The sequence below is a fragment of the Bos mutus genome, chromosome 5, assembly GCF_027580195.1.
Source record: "Bos mutus isolate GX-2022 chromosome 5, NWIPB_WYAK_1.1, whole genome shotgun sequence".
Taxonomy (NCBI): domain Eukaryota; kingdom Metazoa; phylum Chordata; class Mammalia; order Artiodactyla; family Bovidae; genus Bos; species Bos mutus.
Window position 1 is genome coordinate 105330914 of NC_091621.1, and position 22135 is coordinate 105353048.

Consider the following 22135-nt stretch of genomic DNA (forward strand, 5'->3'; position numbering starts at 1 on the left):
GGTTGGATGGCATCACCGACTCAATGGACATCAGTTTGAGTGAACTCCGGGAGTCAGTGATGGACAGGAGGCCTGGCGTGCTGTGGTTCATAGGGTTCCAAAGAGTTGGACACGACTGAGCGACTGAACTGAACTGATACGTTCTGATGGTCACCTGTCCACTGTGTGGACAGGCTATCAGGCAGCTCCTGGGCCCCGTGAAGCGTCCCATCGTTCTTTTCGTGCTCCTTCTGGCCGTCTGGCGCAATGCCGGTGCATTTAAACAACCTTGAAGTTAGTATTGATTGAGGGCCCACTGTGTGCCAAGCTGAGTCCTGAGGATGCAGCAGGGAGCAGGGTAGACACCAGCCCTGCCTCGGGAGCTGAAGTGTGGATGGGTGTGCAGCTGTGGGAGGAAACGTGATGTGGGAGGAGATCCTGAACTGTATTCTACATATGCAGAAAATCAGCATCCTGCACACGTGTTAGGGAAGGCGCGCCTATGTCAGCAAGGGAGCTGTGGGCTTAAACGTACAATGTGACTTCAAAGTTTCACTTTACAAGACCCTATCTGGTTGTCCTCAGCCCATTGCTGGGCCGAGCCATGGGGCCCTCCCAGGTCCACAGAGATGGGGGACATGGGCCAAATCCCTCTGCCTCCAAAGTCTCCCACCCCTCCTGCATCTTTCTAGTACATCACGGCCTTATTTTCCGCCCAGAACTTGCCCTGTCTGCACTGACTTTGCCCACTCCACCCTAGCTGCACACCTTTCCACACTTCAGCTCCCGAGGCAGGGCTGGTGTCTACCCTGCTCCCTGCTGCATCCTCAGGACTGAGCTTGGCACACAGTAGGCCCTCAATAAGTACTGAGTAAATAAGGTTCTTTATCGGCTCTTCCCTGTAGCTCAGACGGTAAAGAATCTGCCTGCAATGAAGAAGACCCAGGTTCGATCCCTGGGTCGGAAAGATCCTCTGGAGAAGGGCATGGCAACTCACTCCAGTATTCCTGCCTGGAGAATCCCATGGACAGAGGAGCCTGGCGGGCCACAGTCTGTGGGGTTGCGGAGAGTCAGACACGACTGAGCGACTAACGCTGCTGCTACTAAATATGGTTCAGGCTTCCCAGGTGGGGCCAGTGGTAAAGAACCCACCTGCCAGGGCAGGAGACGCGGGCTCGATCCCTGGGTTGGGAGATCCCCTGGAGGGGTGTGGCAACCCACTCCAGTATTCTTGCCTGGAGAATCGCATGGACAGAGGTGCCTGGAGGGCTACAGTCTAGAGGGTCATAGAGTTGGACATGACAGGAGCAACAGCATGCACTCACACTCACGTGAACACAGTTGAAATCCCTATTGTGCTGAGCCTGTGGAGGGCCCCACATCCCACCCCAGGGCAAGGGCTAACCCTGGCCGCTAGTGAGGGAAACAAGGATTCATTGAATCAAATTATGCCCACAGGAGCAGATTTCCACTTGAAACGAAACCACACAGAATCTGAGCTTCCCAAGCATAAGATGCTGTCCTTGCAGAAGGAACCATCCCCGCCCCTGCAGTGTGCATGACCCGAGCTTGTCAGCCTGGGAAAGGCTTAAACCAGATGACCTCAGGAGGTCCCTTCCTGCTCTGAGTTCTCAGGGTACTACACATTCTGCTGAGGTCAGGTGGCCATGCAATGTCATGGTTCCCCAAAGACTGACCACAAGGCAGAGACCCTGATGGGAACAGAGGTCCTGCCCCCAACACCCAGCAACAGCCCCGTGGGGAAGGATGGCTGGATGTGGAGGCTTTCCACTGATGCCATGGGGCCAGCCGGAAAGAAGGGGGAGAGAACTCAGAAAAGACGCCAACCAGAGCGAGCCCACCCCTACTCCAGGCGGACCCGAGGAACTCCATCCTTTTCCAGGAGTGCTCACTGCCTCTCCCCAGACAGCGTTTCACCTCGCCCAGCCACACCCTAGGCCCCTCCGTCACTGTGCTTGCTTCTCCCTGGGAATGATCCACTCACTTGTCTCTCTCTCTCCATGGCTGTTGTCCCTGGCCACTTGGACAAGCCTTTGAGGAATGTCCCCGGAATAAGACCAACCAGAAGACCCCTCCTGGGAGATAGGGCACCGTTGCTGGCCTGAAGAACTGTTGCAGGACGAAGCTTTAGCCTCATCAGTATTAATAGATAATCCCATCCAAGAAAACCACCAGAAAGACAGGAGCTGGCGAGTCACAGCAGGTTTCTCACGCTCAGCACCGGTGGACCTTTTGAGCTGGGGGAGCCTTCCTGTGTGTCCTGGCTTGCTGACCAGCCCCCTGGGACCACAGCCACCACCTGCACCTCCCCACCTCCTCCCGTTCCACAACCCAAACTGGGCGCTCTTGTTGCCAAGTGTGAGGGCTGGGGTGGCGGAGAGCCACCCTCATCAGTATTTTAAGGAACGGAGCAGTAAATATGGCGACAGTCGGGGGCTTGCTTCCGTGGCAGAGAATCCGCCTGCCAACGCAGAAGACGTGGGTTCGATCCCTGGGTTGGGAAGGTTGCCCTGCAGAAGGAAATGGCAGCCCATTCCAGGATTCTTTCTGGGAAAATCCCGTGGTCAGAGGAGCCCGGTGGGGTGCTGGTCCACGTGGTCACAAAGAGTTGGACACATCTGAGCGACTGAGCACACGTGCCCTCTGGAAGACTGTGGGTCCGTGACCTCGCCAGCAGTCACGTGGGAACAAAGCCAAGCGTGAGCTCAGGGCTTTCTCCAAAGCCCCGGGTCTTTCCCGCAAGTTTGTCCTTTTCAGCATGTTTAAATAGTGCTGTTGCCTCACCCCCAGGCTAGCCGCACGTTCACAGTCCCCGTTTTAATTCTACGTGGAGAAAAGTTTGATATACCTGAAGTGTCCCACGACTTCTGTGGGGGAGGGTTGATAGCAAGGCCAGCGTGGAACCCCAAAGATCTGGCCCCGTCAGGGGTCACCTCAGGGTCCCTGGCCCCAAAGGGTAGGGAGGGGACCAGGGCCCTGTAGCAGCTCATGCCACTGGCCACTGGCATCTCTCGCTCGGGTTTGGAACCAGGCGCCTGGGCAGACTCGCCCGCTCCGTTCAGTAGTGTGACTCAGCCGCTATGAGCCGCCAGCCTCTGCTCCCACCCAGGAAATCCTCGGTGCAGCGCCCCCTCCCTGGGGACCCTTCCCCCCAGGATGCAAGCTGTCTCCTCCCTCGTCCATCAGCAGCCCCGCGGGAAGCAGGGCTGCCCTGGCGTCATGGGGCCAGCGCCGAGCACAGGGTGGCCCAGGCATGGTGGCTAAAGGCACGAAAGAAAGCCTGGCATGCAGACAGTGGCAGTGGCCTTTATTGGGATAAACCACCGCACACTGTCCAGAAAGCCGGCTCCCACCGTCCACCCGCGGGTCAGGTAACAACACAGCCAGGGTCGCAGTGGCTTTTATTTAATACCCAGAAATCCAAAGTAAACACTGCTTAAAACAAATCAAGGACACGAAGATACTGGCACACAAATTGGGCAAGAGAATTTGGCTGCTTTAAAACAACACAGCTCTTGTGTCACATCCAGTTAGGACCTCAGGGCACGTGGGGCTCTGGGCTCAGCACTTTGTGATGCCGTGTTCGAGGGGGAACCAGAGCTGCAAGCAGGCGACCCAAAACCAGGGGAGGGGAGGGCGTTCAAAGACAGGCCACCAGAACAGTAAGAGGAGGCATGTCATGACCTATACCCATCACTGCATGGCTACCGATGACCCTGTCTTCACTTACTTCCTGTGGATGAAGGTCCCTCTTCGGGGCAAAGGTGGGGAGGTCATTCACTACAAATGGGAATCAGTGGAGGAGGACAGGTTCTAGAACTTTCCCGAGTTAAGGACTAAGAGGGAAGCTTTGCATTCCAAGGAGCTCCCAGCAAGTGTCAGAACAAAGTTGCTTCTGTTGCCACAGTTACCCCAGAAGATGCTGCAGCATGTGGGCCTCCGCAGCGGGGAGGTCCCCGGCCCCGACACTCGTGTCCTGACAGCTGTTGTCCCCGAGCCACCAGGGATGATGGGCGGATCCCGAGAGGAGGAATCTAGCCACTGCAGATGTCACCCTGGCTTTGGCCTCAAAACTGCTTCCCAGCCCTCACCACACATGCGCTTTCAATTCTGGTTCCGTCCAGACAGCAAAGGGAGGAAAGTGATGCACACGGCCCGAGGGGTCCTGCACAGGTGGGCAGAAGGCACACCCACGCCTTCGCGCCAGTTTGAGAAAAAGTAATTTGGAGACCAGGGCTTTAAAGAGTCAGCATTATGAGATAAAAGTGCCTGTCTATAGTTTTCCCATATATTTATCATTCCTGTTACTCTCCTGCTTGAAACACAAGTGGGCTTGAAGTGGGCTCACTGCCCTGGGAGCTGAACCCCACCACCACCTCCCTCCCTAGAAGAACCAATGCCCCTCACCCCGACCTTCAGGACGTGGAACAGGCCGGGGGAGCTGCCCACCTGGGCTGAAGACCCCAGGCTGCTTTCCAAACCCAGGCCTCCCCTCCTTCACCCCCACTCCCACCCCTACCCCCGCAGGTCCCCAGGAACTGGCAGCGCCCCACCAGGCCCACGAGTGCCCACAGCAGGTGGAGGGGCCTCGCCTCCCTGGCACCGTGGTTCCACGCGTGTAATGAAGGCAGCACAGAATGTTCCAGCCTCAGCAATTTTGTCAACGTGGATCTTTAATGTCACCGCCTCCCGCAGGAGATGCTGTAATGCCGTTTTAATTATTTCTTTCCCCTGATGGGTAACCTCCTCCATCACATTGGCTATTCTGAACCCAGCCCCAGGCTGGCAGCCGCCCGAGCCCAGGCAGAACAGGCAGCTGTTCTTTAAGTCCTGAGCACTGGTACGTGATGTAATATTAACGACGTGCTCAACAGCTCTGACCTACAGCGGGAAGGCGAATATCACAGAAGAGAAAGGCCCATGTTGCTGGGGTGCTGAGCAAACTCGGGGGTCCAGATGTCATGAAAACCCCGGCTCCTCAGGGAGGTGGGGGTGGGGGTGACCTAGCGGAAGACCCGCCTGAGACCCAGCCTAGGGGTGCCCCTTTCTCTCCCGAGATGAGTCAGGCGAGGGGTGAAGGGCAGACAAATGAGGGATCACATTTCCTTCGACAGGGCGCCCCAAGGATGCCACAGGCTGCAGAAAGCTGGGGCTCGCGGAGGACAGAGGTGAACACTTCGCCTTCCCTCTTACGGCTGAGCTGTGCCCCACCCCCGACCCCACATATTGAAGTCCTAACCCCCAGGACCTCAGCAGGTGACGGTATTTAGGGACAGGGGTCTTCACAGAGGTAATTAAGGTACTGTGAGGTCATTAGGGTCCACCCCAATCCGTTCTGCCTGGTGTCCTTATAAGAGATGAGACACAGACTCACAGACGGGGGAGAAGCGTAGGAAGCGAGGGAAGACAGTGCCCGTCTACAAGCCCAGGAGGCTCCGAAGGCACCAGCTCCGCTGATACCACCATCTCGACTTCCAGCCTCTGGAACTGAGACAATAAACGTCCGTGCTCTAACTCACCCCCCAACCCGTGGCACTCTGTTACGGCAGCCCCTGCAAACTGAAACACCCTGCTTTCCAAAGGTTTTTGGAAAGGCATCCATCCTCAAAGAGGGCCTCTGGGATTGGAGACTTCCCAGCAAAGCTGTCTCCAGCTGCCTTTTAGAGCCAGCTCCAACACAGCCCACTCAGCCGCAGCAAGAGATGAAGAAACGCCTCAGAAACCCTTCCTCCCACGGACCGTGGCCGCTGGGTCCACTGGGTCCCAGATGTCTGCGCGAAAGCGAAATGCAAGCCACACAGAGCAGACAAGGAGTAAGGATGCGAGTGGACACTCCGGTCACAGCTGAGGCTTCCAAGAGGTCGGAGGGAATTTTTTTTTCAAACTGAAAAATGCTTTTTTTTTTGTAAAAAGGCCTGGCTGCCCAGGAGAGTCCTGCCCAGGAGATGCCACCAGGGGAGCCGAGCCATCGCCCTGCTGCAAGGCTGCAGCGTGTTTCTGATGACTTGTGATCACTGACGGCTGTCAGCTGGAAGGCCAGGCACCCCGCCCCCGCCTCCCAGGGGCTGAGGGTCGGGGTTCCGGTTTTTTTTTTCTTTTCCATCTTTTGATCAACAATTGACTTGGCCCCTGTGGCCCCCCAGGTGAGGCGAGGCTGCAAACTCGCAGAGCACTGGTGTGGGGAACCTGCATTTCTAAGGATGCCGCCCGCTGTGGAATTACAAGGAAAGGAGGTGAAGAGAATCTACCAGAAAAAAAAGTGGGGTGGGGTGGGGAGCAACCACGGGCTGGGAGGGGAGGCCAGGGCACCTCCCGAAGCACGGTCCCCGCTGAGGTCACTGGCTCCACGCTGTCACTCCAGGTGCTTGTACTTGGTGAACAGGTTGTAAAGAACCCGCAGGGTGGATTTGAGATCCAGGTTTACCACATCTGCAGAAGGAAAACAGAGAAACCACTGTGGGTGAGAGAAGCTGCCCCAAGTCCTGGTGCCAGCACCTGGGAGATGCGGGGACACCCTCTACGTCCCCCGCAGAGCACTCTTGCTGTCCCCGCCACTCGCAGGCCACTTCCCGAGCCCCCAGGCCGCCACCCCGTGGGATGAGCACTGGAATGGCGAGGATTCTCCTTCATCCCTTCCAGGAAGGGCCCAGACAAGTCTGCGTGGTACGGGGTCTAGGACAGCCAAGGACACGTACTGGGGACGGCGGGCCATCCTGCGGGCCTCCTGGGGCAGGGCAGGCGGGAGCCATGGTCCTACCCCCTCGACGTCAGGACCAAGGGGTGGCCCAGGAAGTCCAAGCACCTAGTTTGGTGGGAAGGGGCCCTGTCCCCCTGGGGGTTGAGGCGCCTGGTTCTGCTCCTCCCTTGCTCTCTGAGCTCCGACAAGGGCTTGGGGAGGGCTGCGGTCATGGGTCACGGGACAGAGTTCCTGTCCTCGGATGGGTGTTCGGCAGTGACCGCTGAGCCTCCCAGGGGGCATGGGTGGCGGGTAATGAGAACACCCCACCCAGGATTCACGCTGTTACTGTCGGGCGGGGATCCAGGAGCACTGGCGTCACCTGCAAACCTGTTATAATCGGGACCTGGAGGGCCCGTTCCACAGCCCCTGAGTTGGAAGATGCTTTGAGAAGCACCCCCTCCACCCCACTCACCCACCCCAGGGCTTCAGTTGTCCGCTCAAGTTAAGAGACTCCTGGTAGAGGTCATTTAACACAGGAGGCGGGTGCGGCAGCGAGGAGGCCTCTCGCTGGGGATCTGCTGGCCTCCACTGCCACTCAGACCTCACAGGCCAAGATCGAGCCACGGCCCTGCTCACAGGCACCACTGGGCCATCAGGACAGTGACCCGACAGGCATCAAACTGCAGCCAACCTTAAATATCGTCTCAAGACATGAAGCAGCATCTCAGTCTGAGCAAGGGCATCTGGTGAGGCAATCGAACCCTGAGCCGGTGGGGCAGAGGCCGCATCCTCCAAGTCAAGTGGTTGCTGAAGAACTGGCCTTGGTGGCTTCACCAGCACAGGACTCTAGGTCCCCGAAGCCTCGAGGGCAACAGGGAGCTGGGGTCGGCAGAGCCTGGCCTTTGAGCCACACACTCGGGGCCTGATGGGAGAGACACGGCCGGTCACCCAGCCCCTCAAAGACCTGGGTTACCTTCGGGGCGAGCCTTGGGCTTCTTAAGGCCTCCGTCCAGCATCAGCTCAAAGGCAAACGACACGTTGTGGACCTGCCAAGGAAGCCAGAGTTAGCGTCGGGGCTGCAACTGGTCCCAAGCCTGCCCACTGCCCCCCATCTCCACCAATTTTCTTCTAAGGGGATGGAAGCAAGCATGGACAGGGGAACCTTTGGAATAACTCGGCCCACAAGGACCAGGGGTGCCCAGGGCAGGACAGAGGGTGGGGAGAGGGAGGAGGAGGGAGTCTGCGGAGCACAACACACACCCGCCAGGTGGGCCTCACTCCCCTTCCCAGGGGATTGGGAGACGCAGGAAGGAGTGGGGGTCCCCAGGCTCCGACACGCCCTCATGAAGACAAGTGACGGCAGCTTCTTTTCACAACTGAGGAACTGAGGCTCAGAAAGGGCGAGTCACCTCCCGAAGGCGCCCGGCCCTGGGCCCTGTCCCCAGCACACAGCAGTCACCTGCTGTCTGTCAGAAGGGCCTCGAGCCAGCTGAGCATGATGGCGTGCCCTCGGCAGGGGTATATCGGTAGCCCTGACCCAGAGCAGGTGCCGTGGACCCTGCTGGACCTGAAGTCAGGCCCCTGGTGGATGCTGCACAGCCTGGTCCTGACCCTCGACCTGCTCGATGCCCCGGAAACGTAGGCACATCTGCATTCAGCCCCCAAGGATGCTCGCAGTTTGCTCACTTCTGTTAATGGCTGCTGCAGAGGTTAGACACAGAGCCATCTCTGCTGAGTTTCAAGTCCACCTGAACCACGGAGATACTGGTGAGCAACCAAATCACAGCCAGCCAGATGTCTGCATCGAGTGAAGGCTGGTGGGGGCTGGGGGAAGGAGGAGGGCAGGGAAACCAAAAAGTAAAATAAATCACAGATGTCAGAGCTGGAAAGGACTTTAGGGCTCTCCTGTCATCAAACACCCTTTAAACAGCAACAGTTTCATGATTTCCCTGCCAATGAATCAGAAACACCACAAGTTTGCCTGCAAAGTGGTTTAATGATTAACCAGGAAAAAGACACTTGGCAAAATATTCCTCCGTTAGTCAAGACCACGAGAGCTCGGGGCACAGCAGAGAAGCTTCCAGGCCACGGAGGCACTGGGTGGGCAGCACTCAGAGACGCAGAGAAGGCCACCGTCCGCTGAGTATCAAACAGGAGCCCGGCCCTGGCATGGGGGACACGCCCCAGAGTGGGTGCAGGACACACACCCAGACCTGGGTGAGCTGCAAGTGACCTGAGGCTCGCGGGCCACGCCGAGGGGAGACAGGACGCAGGCTGTCAGAGTCCCACCTGCAGGGCCCGGAGCCAGCCCGGAGAGAGGGCTGAACCCAGCTGGGCCTTGGAGCAGGGACACGCAAGGGAGATGACCAGAGGGTCTTAATCTCCCACTTCCCAAAGGAGGTCCTGGGTGAGATGGGTGAGACCATCTATCATCTGTGCTGAGAAAGTCCCTAAGCTCCGAGAGGTGGGGCCGGGCTTCAGCCCACACAAGTCTGGATTGGAACCTGTGCCCTGCCTCTGGGAGCATCCTGCCTCTTCCACCATCCTCTGAGATCCGGATCCCTGAGTCATACACACAACAGGTTCGGAGTCGAGACAGAGCCAGGACGGCCAAGAGGGAGAAAGAGGGTAACGGTCGGGTTAGACCATCAGCCCAACGTGGGAACAGACGTCTTCCGTGGCCCCCAGGCTGGCAGGATGCACCCCCATCACGGGTGTGGAGCATGGTCAAGTCCACGAGGCCCCTCCCTGCCCCAGGGAAAGACTGGCTGGCAGGGGGATGGCGTTGTGGGAGGCGGGGAGCGGCAGGGGTCGGGCGAGCATCCTTTCAAGGCCCACCTCTCTGCAGCTGCTCGGCCCGACCAGTGATAGGTTTTGAGCAAGACTTTCCTCTGCTTTCTTCTCCGTCCGAGGAAACCAGCAGACAGGAAGCTGCCCCTTCCCCTTCCGTTCTCTTGCAGACCCAAGCCTCAACCCCACAACCTCGCTGCCCCTGCAGAGAAGCACCCCCGGAGCCTGGCTCCACGGACCTGGCACAGAGAAGAGCAGACACCTCCTGACAAGACGTGGGGCCAGTACCTTGACTGTGATCCCCAAGAGTGAGACCCCACCCCAGGCCACACTCTGAACCCCAAAGCCCCCCACTGCTCCCAGGAGGCAGTCCACGGCCGGACCCCCAAAGTGCTTTCTCTCTGTGCTGCAAAGGAGTTTCAAAAAACCAGGTGGGGAGAGAGAAGGGCAGAGGGTCCCAGAAAGGAATAGGGTCTCTTGGTTCCGCCCCTGCTGATGATCCATCCGCACCCCGAGGACCCCTTTCCTCCCTGGGGACAGGGACTCCGATGAGGAAGCAAATGGGAAAGCACCCTGAAACTGCAAAGCCCTTTCTGGGATTTGTTTCCAGGAAAAACCTTCAAGTCTCCAGAACACAGGCCACCCCCCCAGAGAGAGAGGGACACTGTGGAATCTTCCAAAAGATGACCACAGGCCCAAGGTACCCAGCAAAGTGACCAGCACAGAGCAAGGCTCAATGGTGGGGCTCAAACAAGAAGCGTGGGTGGCACCCACACCTCTGAGATGGCTCGATGGGGCTGCTCAGTTGTTTGCAGGAACCTCAGGGTCGGAGACGTCCCATCTCATCTTTCTAAACTCCAGTGTGATCGTTTAAAAGCACGCGCCCACGATGCATCTCGGATTTTGCTCACTGATCTGTCTCCCATCACTGCTACAAGGACTCTCAGTGCCTGGCAGAGTCTGGGGTCCCGAGGATGCTTCGAGAGGGTCTCTCAGCGTGTGTCACCACTGCCCGGCCACACTGGGGACGAGGTGCCCGGCCCCAGCCAGAAGCGGGTTCAGGTCGGTGTAGCAGGGAAAGGCCATCATCTGCGAGGTGGTTGGAGGACCTGGAGGTTAGGAAGCCCCATGGCTAACGAGGAACCTCCCAGTGGTACCATGAGGCCATCACTCGTGGGGAGGAAGGCAGAGAATCCAGGGGTGGGGCTGGGGGCTAACACGGCTGGAGAAAGACCCTCCAGAACAACGGCTTCCAGCCAGGAGAGCTCTGGAGGCCACGAGGCCACCACTGGACTCTACAAGCATTGATGGTCTCACACCATGCGGGATGCTGTCCCCGACAGCAGCTACCCGCCTCCCGCTCAGAGGTGAAGGTGGACCGAATAGGCCTTGAGCCTCCCAGGCCAGAGGGTGATGGACAGAGACTCGTCTCATCTCAGAGAGAAGAAGGCCGGGGCTGGGAGGTGCCACCCCTGCTACTGCGCAGAGCCTGTCCCGGAAAGAAGCCCAGCTCCAGTCGGCCTGGCTGACTTCACCCTTCTCACCAGCCTTCGTGCTCGTTTTTGTTCAGCTCTTTGTTCAGCCTCATGAACAAAGAAAAGATCTCTCCAGAACAATGCTTCTGGAAACTTCCTTGGTGGTTCAGTGGCTAAGACTTCTGGGAACCTCCCTGGCGGTTCAATGGTTAAGACTTTGCCTACCAGCGCAGGGGACATGGGTTCAAAAGATCCCATATGCTTTGCAGCCAAAAAAATCAACACATCAAACAGAAGCAATATTGTAACACATTCCATAAGGACTTTAGAAATGGTTCAGGTCAAAAAACAAACAGAAATCCTTCTGCAGCCGGCCACATGGGCAGGAAATGCAAGATGAACTCCATGACCAAGCTGTCTGTCTTCCTGCCTCCTGACCTGCCCCATGAAGCCCCGAGCACCCCCTCACCCACTCTGTGCACCGAGGAGGGGAATGTGCCAGAACCTCGCTGATCTGCTCTGATCCATCTCAGCAGGCCAGACGGCAGCGACATTTGGCCGCGAGCAAGCCGCCCTCGCGATGCCAGAAGCAGGCTGATTGGTAAACACTGGCCCGGCTTCCGGATGCATCTCTGGCTGCCGCGCCCGCTCGCCTCGTCTGCCTCCCTGACTCACGGGTCTAGCACTTTGGGAAAATAAAATGACAGATGCTCTCGAGTTCAAGCCATACGGTGAGTCCACAAGCCAGGTTTCTAAAGGTGAGGACTAAACACTGCTGGGATGGCTGGGCCTGTGGAAGCCCTTGGCAGGAGGCAAACACCCGGTCACAAGAGTGTCCCAAATGTGAAGGCCATGCCCTTTGACCCAAACAATCCTCTTTGAGGATTTTCCTAGAAAACAATCCACAGGAATGGAAACATATATTTACATTTACATATTCATGATCGTGGCATCCAGTCCCATCACTTCATGGCAAATAGATGGGGAAAAAGTAGAAACAATAAGAGATTTTATTTTCTTGGGTTCCAAAATCGCTGTGGATGGTGACTGCACAGCCATGAAATTAAAAGGCACTTGCTCCTTGGAAAGAAAGCTATGACCAACCTAGACAGCATATTAGAAAGCAGAGACATCATTGTGCCAACAAAGGTCCATGTAGTCAAAGCTACGGTTTTTCCACGTATGGATGTGAGAGTTGGACCATAAGGAAGGCAGCTGCTGCTAAGTCGCTTCAGTTGTGTCTGACCCAGTGCAACCCCATAGACGGCAGCCCATCAGGCTCCTCCGTCCCTGGGATTCTCCAGGCAAGAACACTGGAGTGGGTTGTCATTTCCTTCTCCAAGGAAGGCTGAATGCCAAAGAATTGATGTTTTTTTCTCCAACTGAGGTGTTGGAGAAGACTCTTCAGAGTCCTTTGGACAGCAAGGAGATCAAACCAGTCAATTCTAAAGGAAATCAATCCTGAATATTCATTGGAAGGACTAATGCTTATGCTGAAGCTGAAGCTCCAATACTTTGGTCACCTGATGTGAAGAGCCGACTCATTTGAAAAGACCCTGATGCTGGGAAAGATTGAGGGCAGGAGGAGAAGTGGGCAGCAGAGGATGAGATGGTTGGATGGCATCACCGACTCAATGAATATGAGCTTGGGCAAGCTCTGGGAGTTAGTGAAGGACAGGGAAGCCTGGCATGTTGCAGTCCATGGGGGTCAAACATTCGGACATGACTTAGCGACCGGACAACAATATATTCACAAGGATACCTTATTGTTTTAATAGCCAAAAAGAAACAAATGAACTGCCCTAGAGTGGAAAACAGGGAGACTGGCATCAGAGCCGCTCCATGGACATTGTGCAGCCACTGAAGATGGCGTCTAGGAAGCTCATGAAGCAGCAGGCAGACCACGAGGCACAAACAGGGGAAGGATTTGCAACTCTACTGACATTCGGCCACAATTATGAAGACCAGCATCGTCCCAGGGAAAGAGTCCAACGAGAACGTGGCACACGTCCCCTGGATGCGTTAGGCACTACCCACAGGGCTCCTTCCTTTCCTGAGGGTCACATGTCATCACCACACCATTTTCTAGGCAGGCTGGACTTCACAAAGAGCGGCCCAGGGATTCTACACTGCTCACTGGGATGCGCGTGTCCCGGGCCACTCCCAGGATGGAGACCGCGCACACACGTACCTTCTGATCGAAGCTGTCGGGGGTCAGGTAGAAGTTGTGCAGGGGTACGAAGTAATCTTCCAGGAGCCCCATGAGCAGCACCAGGTACACGCCGTCTGCAAACTACAGAGGAACACACGTCATGTTCTGGGCCGTGCACGGAGTCAGCAAAGGCTCTGCAGCCCCTCAAACGGAGGAAAAGTGCTTTAGAGTTAAAAAAAAAATCCATCTCTTGTTGAGGAACTCGAGCCTGCAGTCAGGTGAAGGGCCAGGGTGCAAAGCGGGCACTTGAGACTGTAAGTGATCACACGAAGTGTGGCCAAGTGGGGGGACCAGACCACTGACCTTGGGGATAACGCTGGGTCCCACCTCTCTGGGTTGTCGTGGGGACCCTGTGAGGAGGGGGGCAGGGAGCACCGGACACGCAGGGAGTGTTCCACCTGTGTCAGCAGTGGGCACAGTTAATCCACAGCCTGCAGGGTGCCCTAGGCTTTGGTTTGGGGTTTGCTGCCCTGTTCTGCTTGCTCACTTGGTAAGCTGCCTGGGTGCCTTCTTCTAGAGGCATTCACAGTGGGACAAGACTTTCCCATGCCCTGTGATGGAGGGCTTTTGTGTGCACCCAGCACACAGGTCCATCCGAGCTGGGTCCTAATTGGTAGGCTACAGTCTCTCCCCAGATCCCAGCCTCTCGACCTGCTACATGGCCCAGCAGCACCTCCCATGCACAGGAAGCGGCCAGGAATCTAGATCCAAAGACTTTGTTCTTCGCCTGGGCTCCCCGGCTCCCAATAAGCCAGGACAGGGGGCAACTGCTTCTTTTACAGGTAAACCAGTGGAGACCAAGGCAGAGCAACTTGCCCAGGGGGAGGAGAGGACCAAGGTGCAGGAGGCGGGGCCTGATCTCTGGGACATGGACCAGCACGCGGGGGGGGGGGGGGGCAGGACCTGCCCGCCCACCCTCCCAGAGGGCATCTGCTGCAGATCAAGGACTCGTGATGAACCCAGCCTCCAGATTCTAAAGCTGTGTGGTCCAATTCAGTTTCCACTGGCCACATGTGCCCGCTGAAAATTTCCACAGGCTTTTGAATGATACTGACTTATTTCAAGTTTAAACATGTGGGGAGAAGCTCAGAGAGGTTGAGGAAGTGGCTCAGTGTCACAGAGCTAGGAAGCTGCCCCACAATCTAAAGTGGTTTTAAAAAGAAAGGAAAACACACACATACACACACCCAGAGCAAGAACCGGAGCCGTTTGCTTTGACTTCCAGGACATCAGAAGTTTAACAACAAACATATTTATGAAAATACTCAGAGCCCTTTGCAACAACAAAAAGAAAAATCTGTATTTTGGGGGCCGGGTATCTCTTTTGGTGGATCACTGGCTCAAAATATTTTTAAGATATTACCTCATGTGTGTTTGCTAAGTCACTCCAGTCGTGTCCAATTCTTTGTGACCCTATGGACTGTAGCCCAGCAGGCTCCTCTGTCCATGGGATTCTCCAGGCAAGAATACTGGAGTGGGTTGCCATGCCCTCCTCCAGGGGATCTTCCCCGCCCAGGGATCGAGCCCAGGGCTCTCATGTCTCCTGCACTGGCGGGCGCGTTCTTTACCTCTAGCACCATTTGGGAAGCCCCATTACTTCCTACTGTGCAGTGACAGAAAAAAATAATGGACACACAGAGCAGACAGAGATCAATGCAAATTTAAGCTTAGAATCAGCCTAAGATGCGTGGCTGTTGATACCAGCAGGCAGAGCCATCTGGGCAGTGACCATCAGGGACAGCTGGCGAGGATGTGGGTTCTCACCACCGCCGATGAGAGTTTCAGGCGGGCAAAGCTTCCGGGCCCTCCGTGTAACTACCCACCTTTGCTCTAACAGCCCCATTTGTAGGAGTTTATCCTGAGGAAGCAGATAAAGGTATAAACAGCTGTGTCCAAAGATACTGGACACGGTATGTATCTACCAGATCAGGAAACGTCCTGTCACAAGGACTGGATTTAATGACACGCAGAATAGGAGGCAGGTACTAAAGTGATGAACACACACAGGGCAGACAACACGAAAGGCATGCGACAAAACCCACTCACTCACACAAAAAGAGGCCCACACTATTAAGTAACACTTTACAAAACAGCTGTTTTGCAAAAAAAAAAAACAAACACCTGACCCACAGCCATTTCAAAAAACACACTCATGCATACAAACCATCTAGCAAAAGGCACACCCAACCGTTAACTGCAGTTGGTTACCTCTGGAGAGAACGGTGAGGGAGCTGGGGCAGGGGCAGACTAAAAGGATGGATCCTTTTCAAATGAGTACACTTCTGGACTGTTAATACATCAGGCCGCAAATAATCAGAGGCTAAACGCGTGATATTAGTAAACTGCTAAAAAAAAAAAAAAAAGTGTTCTTGCAAATGACACACAAATAAATATATACGTTAGAAAATGGGCCATTCAAACATAGAGCGAGCTGCCCACGAGGAGCCATCCGTGTGGAGAAATGATCTGGAGTAAACCCCCAGCGCCGTTATCTCTGGGTGAGGGGATTACGGGGGATTTTTATTTGTTTTGCTTATCTGCATTTTCAGACGTTTCTACAATGAACCTGAATTACTTTTTTAATTAGAAAAGCAAATGAGAAAAGTTAAAGAAAGAGAAAGGAATGAATGCAATCACCCAGGGGTTTAAGAAGGATCAGCTGCACATTAGAGAAACGGGCACCGAGAACGCGAAAGACGTCAAACTCAAGCACCCAGCTAATCCCGGGGAAATTATATTTTGTCTTTAATGCTTGCCAAGTGCTCAAAACATATTTTCACGCTGCAGCTTTCGCTCTGAGTCGGGGTGCGGAGGTATACTTTCTATACTTGCGGCGGGAGAAATATGTGGTGTGTATTCACTAGAGGGACGCCAGCCAGCAGTTGCTGGCTAAGCATAAGGGTAGGACGGCCACGGACAGCAGAAGCAGAGGCGGCCAGGGATATCCCTGGTGGCCCAGAGGTTAAGACTCCTCGCTCTCACTGCAGGGGGCTGGGGTTCGATCCCTGATCGGGGAAATAGATTCCACATGCTGTGCAGGCAAAACAATTTTAGAAAAATTTTAAAAAAAAGAAGCAGAGGCCGAGGCAGCCACATATTCTAGTCTGAGGGACACGCACACGCAGAGGCTCCTTGGTGGGGGTGCCGGCACCTTGGAGGGCGCTGTGGTTGAATTGCATCCCTGCACCAAAAAAGACACCGATGCTGGGAAGGATTGAGGGCAGGAGGAGAAGTGGGCAGCAGAGGACCAGAAGGTTGGAGGGCATCACCGACCCAATGACACGAGTGTGACCAACCTCCGGGAGTCGGTGATGGACAGGGAGGCCTGGCGTGCTGCAGTCCATGGGGTCATAAAGAGTCGGACACGACTGAGCGACTGAACAATAACAACAACCAAAAAGATGTGTTGGAATCCTGACCCCCCTCTCGAACCTGTGAGTGTAAATTTACTTGGAAATAGGGTCTTGGCAGAAGTAAGCACGTTAGGGTGGGCTTTAATCCAACACGATTGTGTTTTTTACCAAAAAAGGGGGGAAATTTGAATACAGATCCATGTGAAAGCCAAGATGGAGACAATACATCTGATGACTCAAGAAAGGCCCAAAGTTGCCAGCAAGCCACCAGAAGCTGGGGGAGGGGCCTGGCACTGACCACCTCCCTGCCCCCCACCCCACCCCCTCCCAGAGCCTCGGAAGGAACAGCCCTGTAGACACCCTGATCTGGGATTTCTGGCTTCCAGAACTGTGAGGTTATATGTGTTGTTTAATGGGCTTTGTTCCAGGAGCCCCAGGAATTAAAACAGAGGGTGTGGGAGAAGGTCCAGGAGGCTGGGGCTGGGACTATTTCAACTGCGTGATGGACATTCTCTGTATGACGAACACAACGCTGTCTGATTTTGTTCACGCAGCCCACCGAAGATCAGAGAGCTGGCTGGAAACCACACCAGACAAAGGATGCTTCAACCCAGAACGTGGCTCACCTGGGTCTCCAGTTCCGTCACCTCCAGATTCAGCTTGTTGAGGTGCTTGTTCACAAACGTGATGAGAGACTGCAAGGCAAAGAGACGCGGGAAACGTGAGCGCGAGATTCGGCTCCCACATCACGGGAAGGTCGCGACAGGTGCCATCTCTGGCTCTGTGAGACGCTTCCGTAACCTCCCCTGTTGGCTGGAATGAAAGGCTCGAGTCGAAAATGAAATGTTCTTACAATCACCCTTGGTTTTAATGAGATAAAACCTAAATCTACCCCAGCTGGTAAAGAAACGCACAACTCTGTCCACCAGCCCACGTGCACATGTACCATACTTAACAACCCTGCAGAAGAGTGATCTGCGCCCCCAGGATGGATGTGCTGACTCCCACTCAGGGGGAGATACTTAATTGCTTCAACGTAGGCTAGCTGTAGCCTTGAACTACAAAAGACTGAGACAGAAAGGCTGCCCGGGGCCCCCTCCGTCAGAGTTTCAGTAAACGAAGAGACCTCAGAGACTTGCTGAGTCCTGGTGTGTGCCTACACAGGGCCACTGGCTTCTCCTCTTTGGTGAAAGTTTAAAACTTGTGGCCTGCAACTTGTCTCAGTAATCAAACCCAACTTTCATGGAATCTCAGTGTCAACCCCATCTCTCCCTACCCTGGACATGATGTCACTTCCTATTCATTTAACCCAGATATACTGTGTGCCCAGCACTCTAACTGGTGCTGGGGATGCAAGACAGTAAGACAGAGCCCCACCCTGACGTCTGGGGCATGATTCTCCATACATACACCCAGTGGAGGTGATGGGGAATCCAGAGATGCAGCAAAGCAGATGAAACTCAAATGTCAGGGTGGTGGTAGGGTGTCGACGAGAAGCACGTGGATCCCTGGAAGATGAGGGCCCAGGGGAGCATCTCAGCTTGGGGGTGGAGTGGGCGGAGCAGCCACCCAGGCCGTGTATACCTGTGGGAGCCCTCCAGCACCTTCCAGCGGGGGCTGGAGGTGGGTGGGATGGGAGAGAGGAGTCGGGCGTGATCTCGGAGGGACCTGGAGAGCTGGACAGGGTCCCCCTGCCTTTATTCTGGGATTCAGGAGACACTAACACGACTCCCAGTGTGGGGGTGGGGAAGGGCCAGGCTGGAAGCAGGAAGGTGTCAGGGAAACAAAAGGATTCTTCCTTGGTCATTGCTGGGATCCCCACAATACGCCTTCTCAAAGAATGAATCAGATCTTCTGCAAGCCAGGGCTTCCTGGTGGCTCAGCGGTCGATAATCCACCCGCCAATGCAGGAGAGGGTGGGTTTGATCCCTGGGTAGGGAAGATCCCCTGGAGAAGGAAGTGGCAACCCAGTCCAGTATTCTTGCCTGGAAAGTCTCATGGACAGGGAGGTCTGGCATGCTGCAGGCCGTGGGGTCGCAGAGTTGGACATGACTGAGCTAGGGAACAACAAGTTGTGGGTGCACTGGACGGAGTCCAGGGGCCGGGTGTGGCCGGGGTTGGGCTGGGGGCACTGCTCCGAAGGCCCAGAGTACGCTGCTTGTTATCCAAGCACATTCAGTAGGCTTCGCCCCGAAGGCCCACTTCCGCCAAGTGCTTAAAGAACTAACAGTCTCATCATCCCAGCCTGGACCAACACGTTCCAAACGCGAGTTCCGTGGGAATGTAATGTGTTCTGTCTATCCCGATACATTTAAGTCAACAGATCTCACTGCAGACAAACACGCCTGGGGAAATGCACCCCACCAAGCCCCCGCTTAGTGAAGTGAAAGTCGCTCAGTCGTGTCGACTCTTTGCGACCCCATGGACTATCCAGTCCATGGAATTCTCCAGGCCAGAATACTGGAGTGGGTAGCCTTTCCCTTCTCCAAGGGATCTTCCCAACCCAGGATCAAACCCAGGTCTCCTGCATTGCAGGTGGATTCTTTACCATCTGAGCCACAAGGGGAAGTCCAAGAATACTGGAGTGGGTAGCCTATCTCTTCTCCAGGGGATCTTTCCCACCCAGGAATCAAAACGGGGTCTCCTGCATTGCAGGCAGATTTGTTGCCAGCTGAGCTACCAGGGAAGCCCAAGCCCCCTCTTGGAGAATTGCAAAGCATGTCAGCATATTACAGACTGAGAAGTCCTGCATGAAGCAACCTGTGTGGGAAAACTGTTCAAGATCGAGAGCCGTCTGCGCAGAGTCGAGGGCTTAGATTTTACAAGTGGAGATCCGTCCCACCGCTGCCTTCCTGAGCATTCTGCAGGCACTCAAATAACTTGATGTGTACTGAGTCTTGATTCCTCCAGGGGGAGAAAGCCATCTGCCTGGAAGCTCACCATTCCCCAGCCCCTGACTCCAAAGCCTTGTTCACGCGGTTTCTTCCATCAGAGGCTGACCAGCAGGCTGCCTCCCCTTTGCGCTCCCAGCTGGGGAGACAGGCCAAATGGAGCTCAGAACAGCTCTGCCAACAGCGCCTGCTTGTTTACCAGGCACGTGGTGGCTGCAGCTTCCCGGTAACGAAGCCAGCACAAGCCAGCAGGCTGACATGCTGAAAAACATTTACACACTGAAAAAAAGCCTTGATTCGGAATGAACTGCCCCCCACCACTGGCAGGGTAATTCACTCCACAGCAGTGGCGGGAGGGTGGCCAAGAAGATACCCAGGAGCAGAGATGCTGAGTTAAAAAGGTGCTAATTTTATGCACCGCAGTTACGCTTTTGACTATAATTACACTTCAATCCATGTGGCAAACATTTCAGAGATTTCAAACATTTTCCCACCTCCTTCCCAGCACGGAGTTCACGCTAAAAAAAAAAAAAAAAAAAAGCACCCAGAGATGGAGGGAAACACCCTGACTGAGAACTCACCTTCTTCACAACACTGAGCTTGTCGGGGGCGTGGTCGAAGAGCGTGTCAAAGGCGTCCCGCTCTGCAGAGACACGGAGAAGGGTTTAAGGAGACGCGGGCGCTGCTCTGATCATCTCTGCATATCCCCAGAACCAAGCAGTGTCTAATCCCCCTGCATGTTCCACCTGCCTGGAAGCCTTTGCACTCCTGCCAGAGCCAAGAGGCAGGTGCTGACAAGGAGCAAAATCAAGGGAAAGACGCTTTGAAGGGTCCCTTTAACTCAGTTTCTGCCTCTGAACACAGAATACAGGGGAAGCACTCAGACATCACATCCTAGTCTCTCTCCATTTTCCCCACACACCTTGTTGATACATCTCGTGGATAAATCTGACCACCTCCCCAGGTAATCGTGGCTGCCACCCCCAAACAAGCCCTCACCTGGGGATGGTGGCTACAACTTCCTGCTGAATGGGTTCTACTCCTGCACTCCCAACTCCTCTGATCCATTCTCCCCTGAAGGCCCAGTAAGCCCTTTAAAGTTTTGCTGTTCAGTCGCTAAGCTGTGTCTGATTCTTTGGGACCCCGTGGGCTGCAGTATGCCAGGCTTCCCACTTTAAAGTGTTAATTGGATCATTTCTTTCCCCCTCCCCACCCCTGCTTTCTTTCTATGAAGAAAGCTGAGTGCCGAAGAATTGATGCTTTTGAACTGTGGTGTTGGAGAAGACTCTTGAGAGTCCCTTGGACTGCAAGGAGATCCAACCAGTCCATTCTAAAGGAGGTCAGTCCTGGGTGTTCATTGGAAGGACAGATGCTGAAGCTGAAACTCCAATACTTTGGCCACCTCATGCGAAGAGTTGACTCATTGGAAAAGACCTTAATGTTGGGAAAGATTAAAGGCAGAAGGAGAAGGGAATGATAGAGGATGAGATGGTTGGATGGCATCACCAACTCAATGGACATGAGTTTGGGTAAACTCCGGGAGTCAGTGATGGACAGGGATGGATGGCGTGCTGCAGTCCATGGGGTCGCCAAGAGTTGGACATGACTGAGTGACTGAACTGAACTGGACCCCATCCCTGTGGGGACTAAAACTCTCCATCACTCTCTCATCACCCTTATAATAAAATTCTCTCTCTCTCCCATGGGCCCACAGGGTCCACAAGTTCAGCATCACCTCCCAACACCCACCCCCCCAACCTCACTCCACCCACTGGTACCTCCCTCTGTCACATGCCCACCACCGGGCCTCTGTACCTGTTCCTCACCAGCCTCACCTCCCTGAGATCGTCTGGGGGGCCTTCTACAACCACCTGTCTCTAAAAGAGCACCGCATTTCCACTCTCTGTCCTCTCACCCTGGTGCAACTTTCCTAGCGATTACTCACGGCTGTCAGTAAAGAATCTGCCTGCAAGGCAAGAGACCCAGGTTTAATCCTTGGGTTGGGAAGATCCCCCAAAGGAGGAGATGGCAACCCACTCCAGTATTCTTTCCTGGAGAATCTCATGGACAGAGGAGCCTGGTGGGCTATGGGGTCTATGGGGTCGCAAGACTCGGACACGACTGAGCGACTAAACCTCCACCATCACTCTGTGCGAGCACGTTCTGTTTTTCCTTCTCTGCTGGACTGTCTGCTCCTTGTAGCCCGGGACCACTGTCTCACTTCTTCACTGCACCATCACTGGCTCCAGAACCGTGAAGGGCCTGCAGCCAGTGCTCAGAACAAAGGAAAAGGGCCAGGAAATCCTGCTCAGAACCCCTCGCCAGCTGCTCTTCCCCAGGGTATCTGCCTCCATGGGAAGACCCCCAGGGCCGGAAGGGACCTATCCTGCCACGTCCCAGGGACCCCGACCCATTCTACCTGCCTGCCACTCATGGGCCCAGCCATGCCTTCCAAATTAACACAGAATCAACCCCTTCTCTTTCAGTTGCAAGGCCACCAGAGGCTGGGGCGACGTGGCCGTCAGTGGACCAGACTGTCTGGGCCAGGGGCCTGCTTCCAGCCTGACACTGCCATGGCGGGTCACACGGAGGCAGACAGAGCCCACTGCCACCTGGAGCCCAGGCAGGGGGGCGGAGGTCTCAGGGTGGGACCCAGGGCTGCAGGGGAGTCGCTGCCAGGACAGAAGGGGTGGGGATGAGGGAATCTGGAGGCCCGGGGGCCCCCCTTCGGTCCT

General features: G+C 55.3%; 1 protein-coding gene across 1 annotated transcript in view; it reads right to left on the bottom strand.

Moving 5' to 3' along the window:
- Nucleotides 1–3384: 3384 nt before the first annotated feature.
- Nucleotides 3385–22135, bottom strand: part of PARVB (parvin beta) — a 115728-nt gene continuing 96977 nt past the window's right edge. The window contains exons 9-13 of the mRNA XM_070371468.1: nucleotides 19982–20043; nucleotides 17136–17204; nucleotides 13136–13237; nucleotides 7653–7725; nucleotides 3385–6429 (exon numbers count right to left, since the gene is read on the bottom strand). Coding sequence (XP_070227569.1) covers nucleotides 6353–6429; nucleotides 7653–7725; nucleotides 13136–13237; nucleotides 17136–17204; nucleotides 19982–20043 — 383 coding nt within the window. The 3' untranslated portion in view covers nucleotides 3385–6352. The remainder of the gene's footprint in view (nucleotides 6430–7652; nucleotides 7726–13135; nucleotides 13238–17135; nucleotides 17205–19981; nucleotides 20044–22135) is intronic.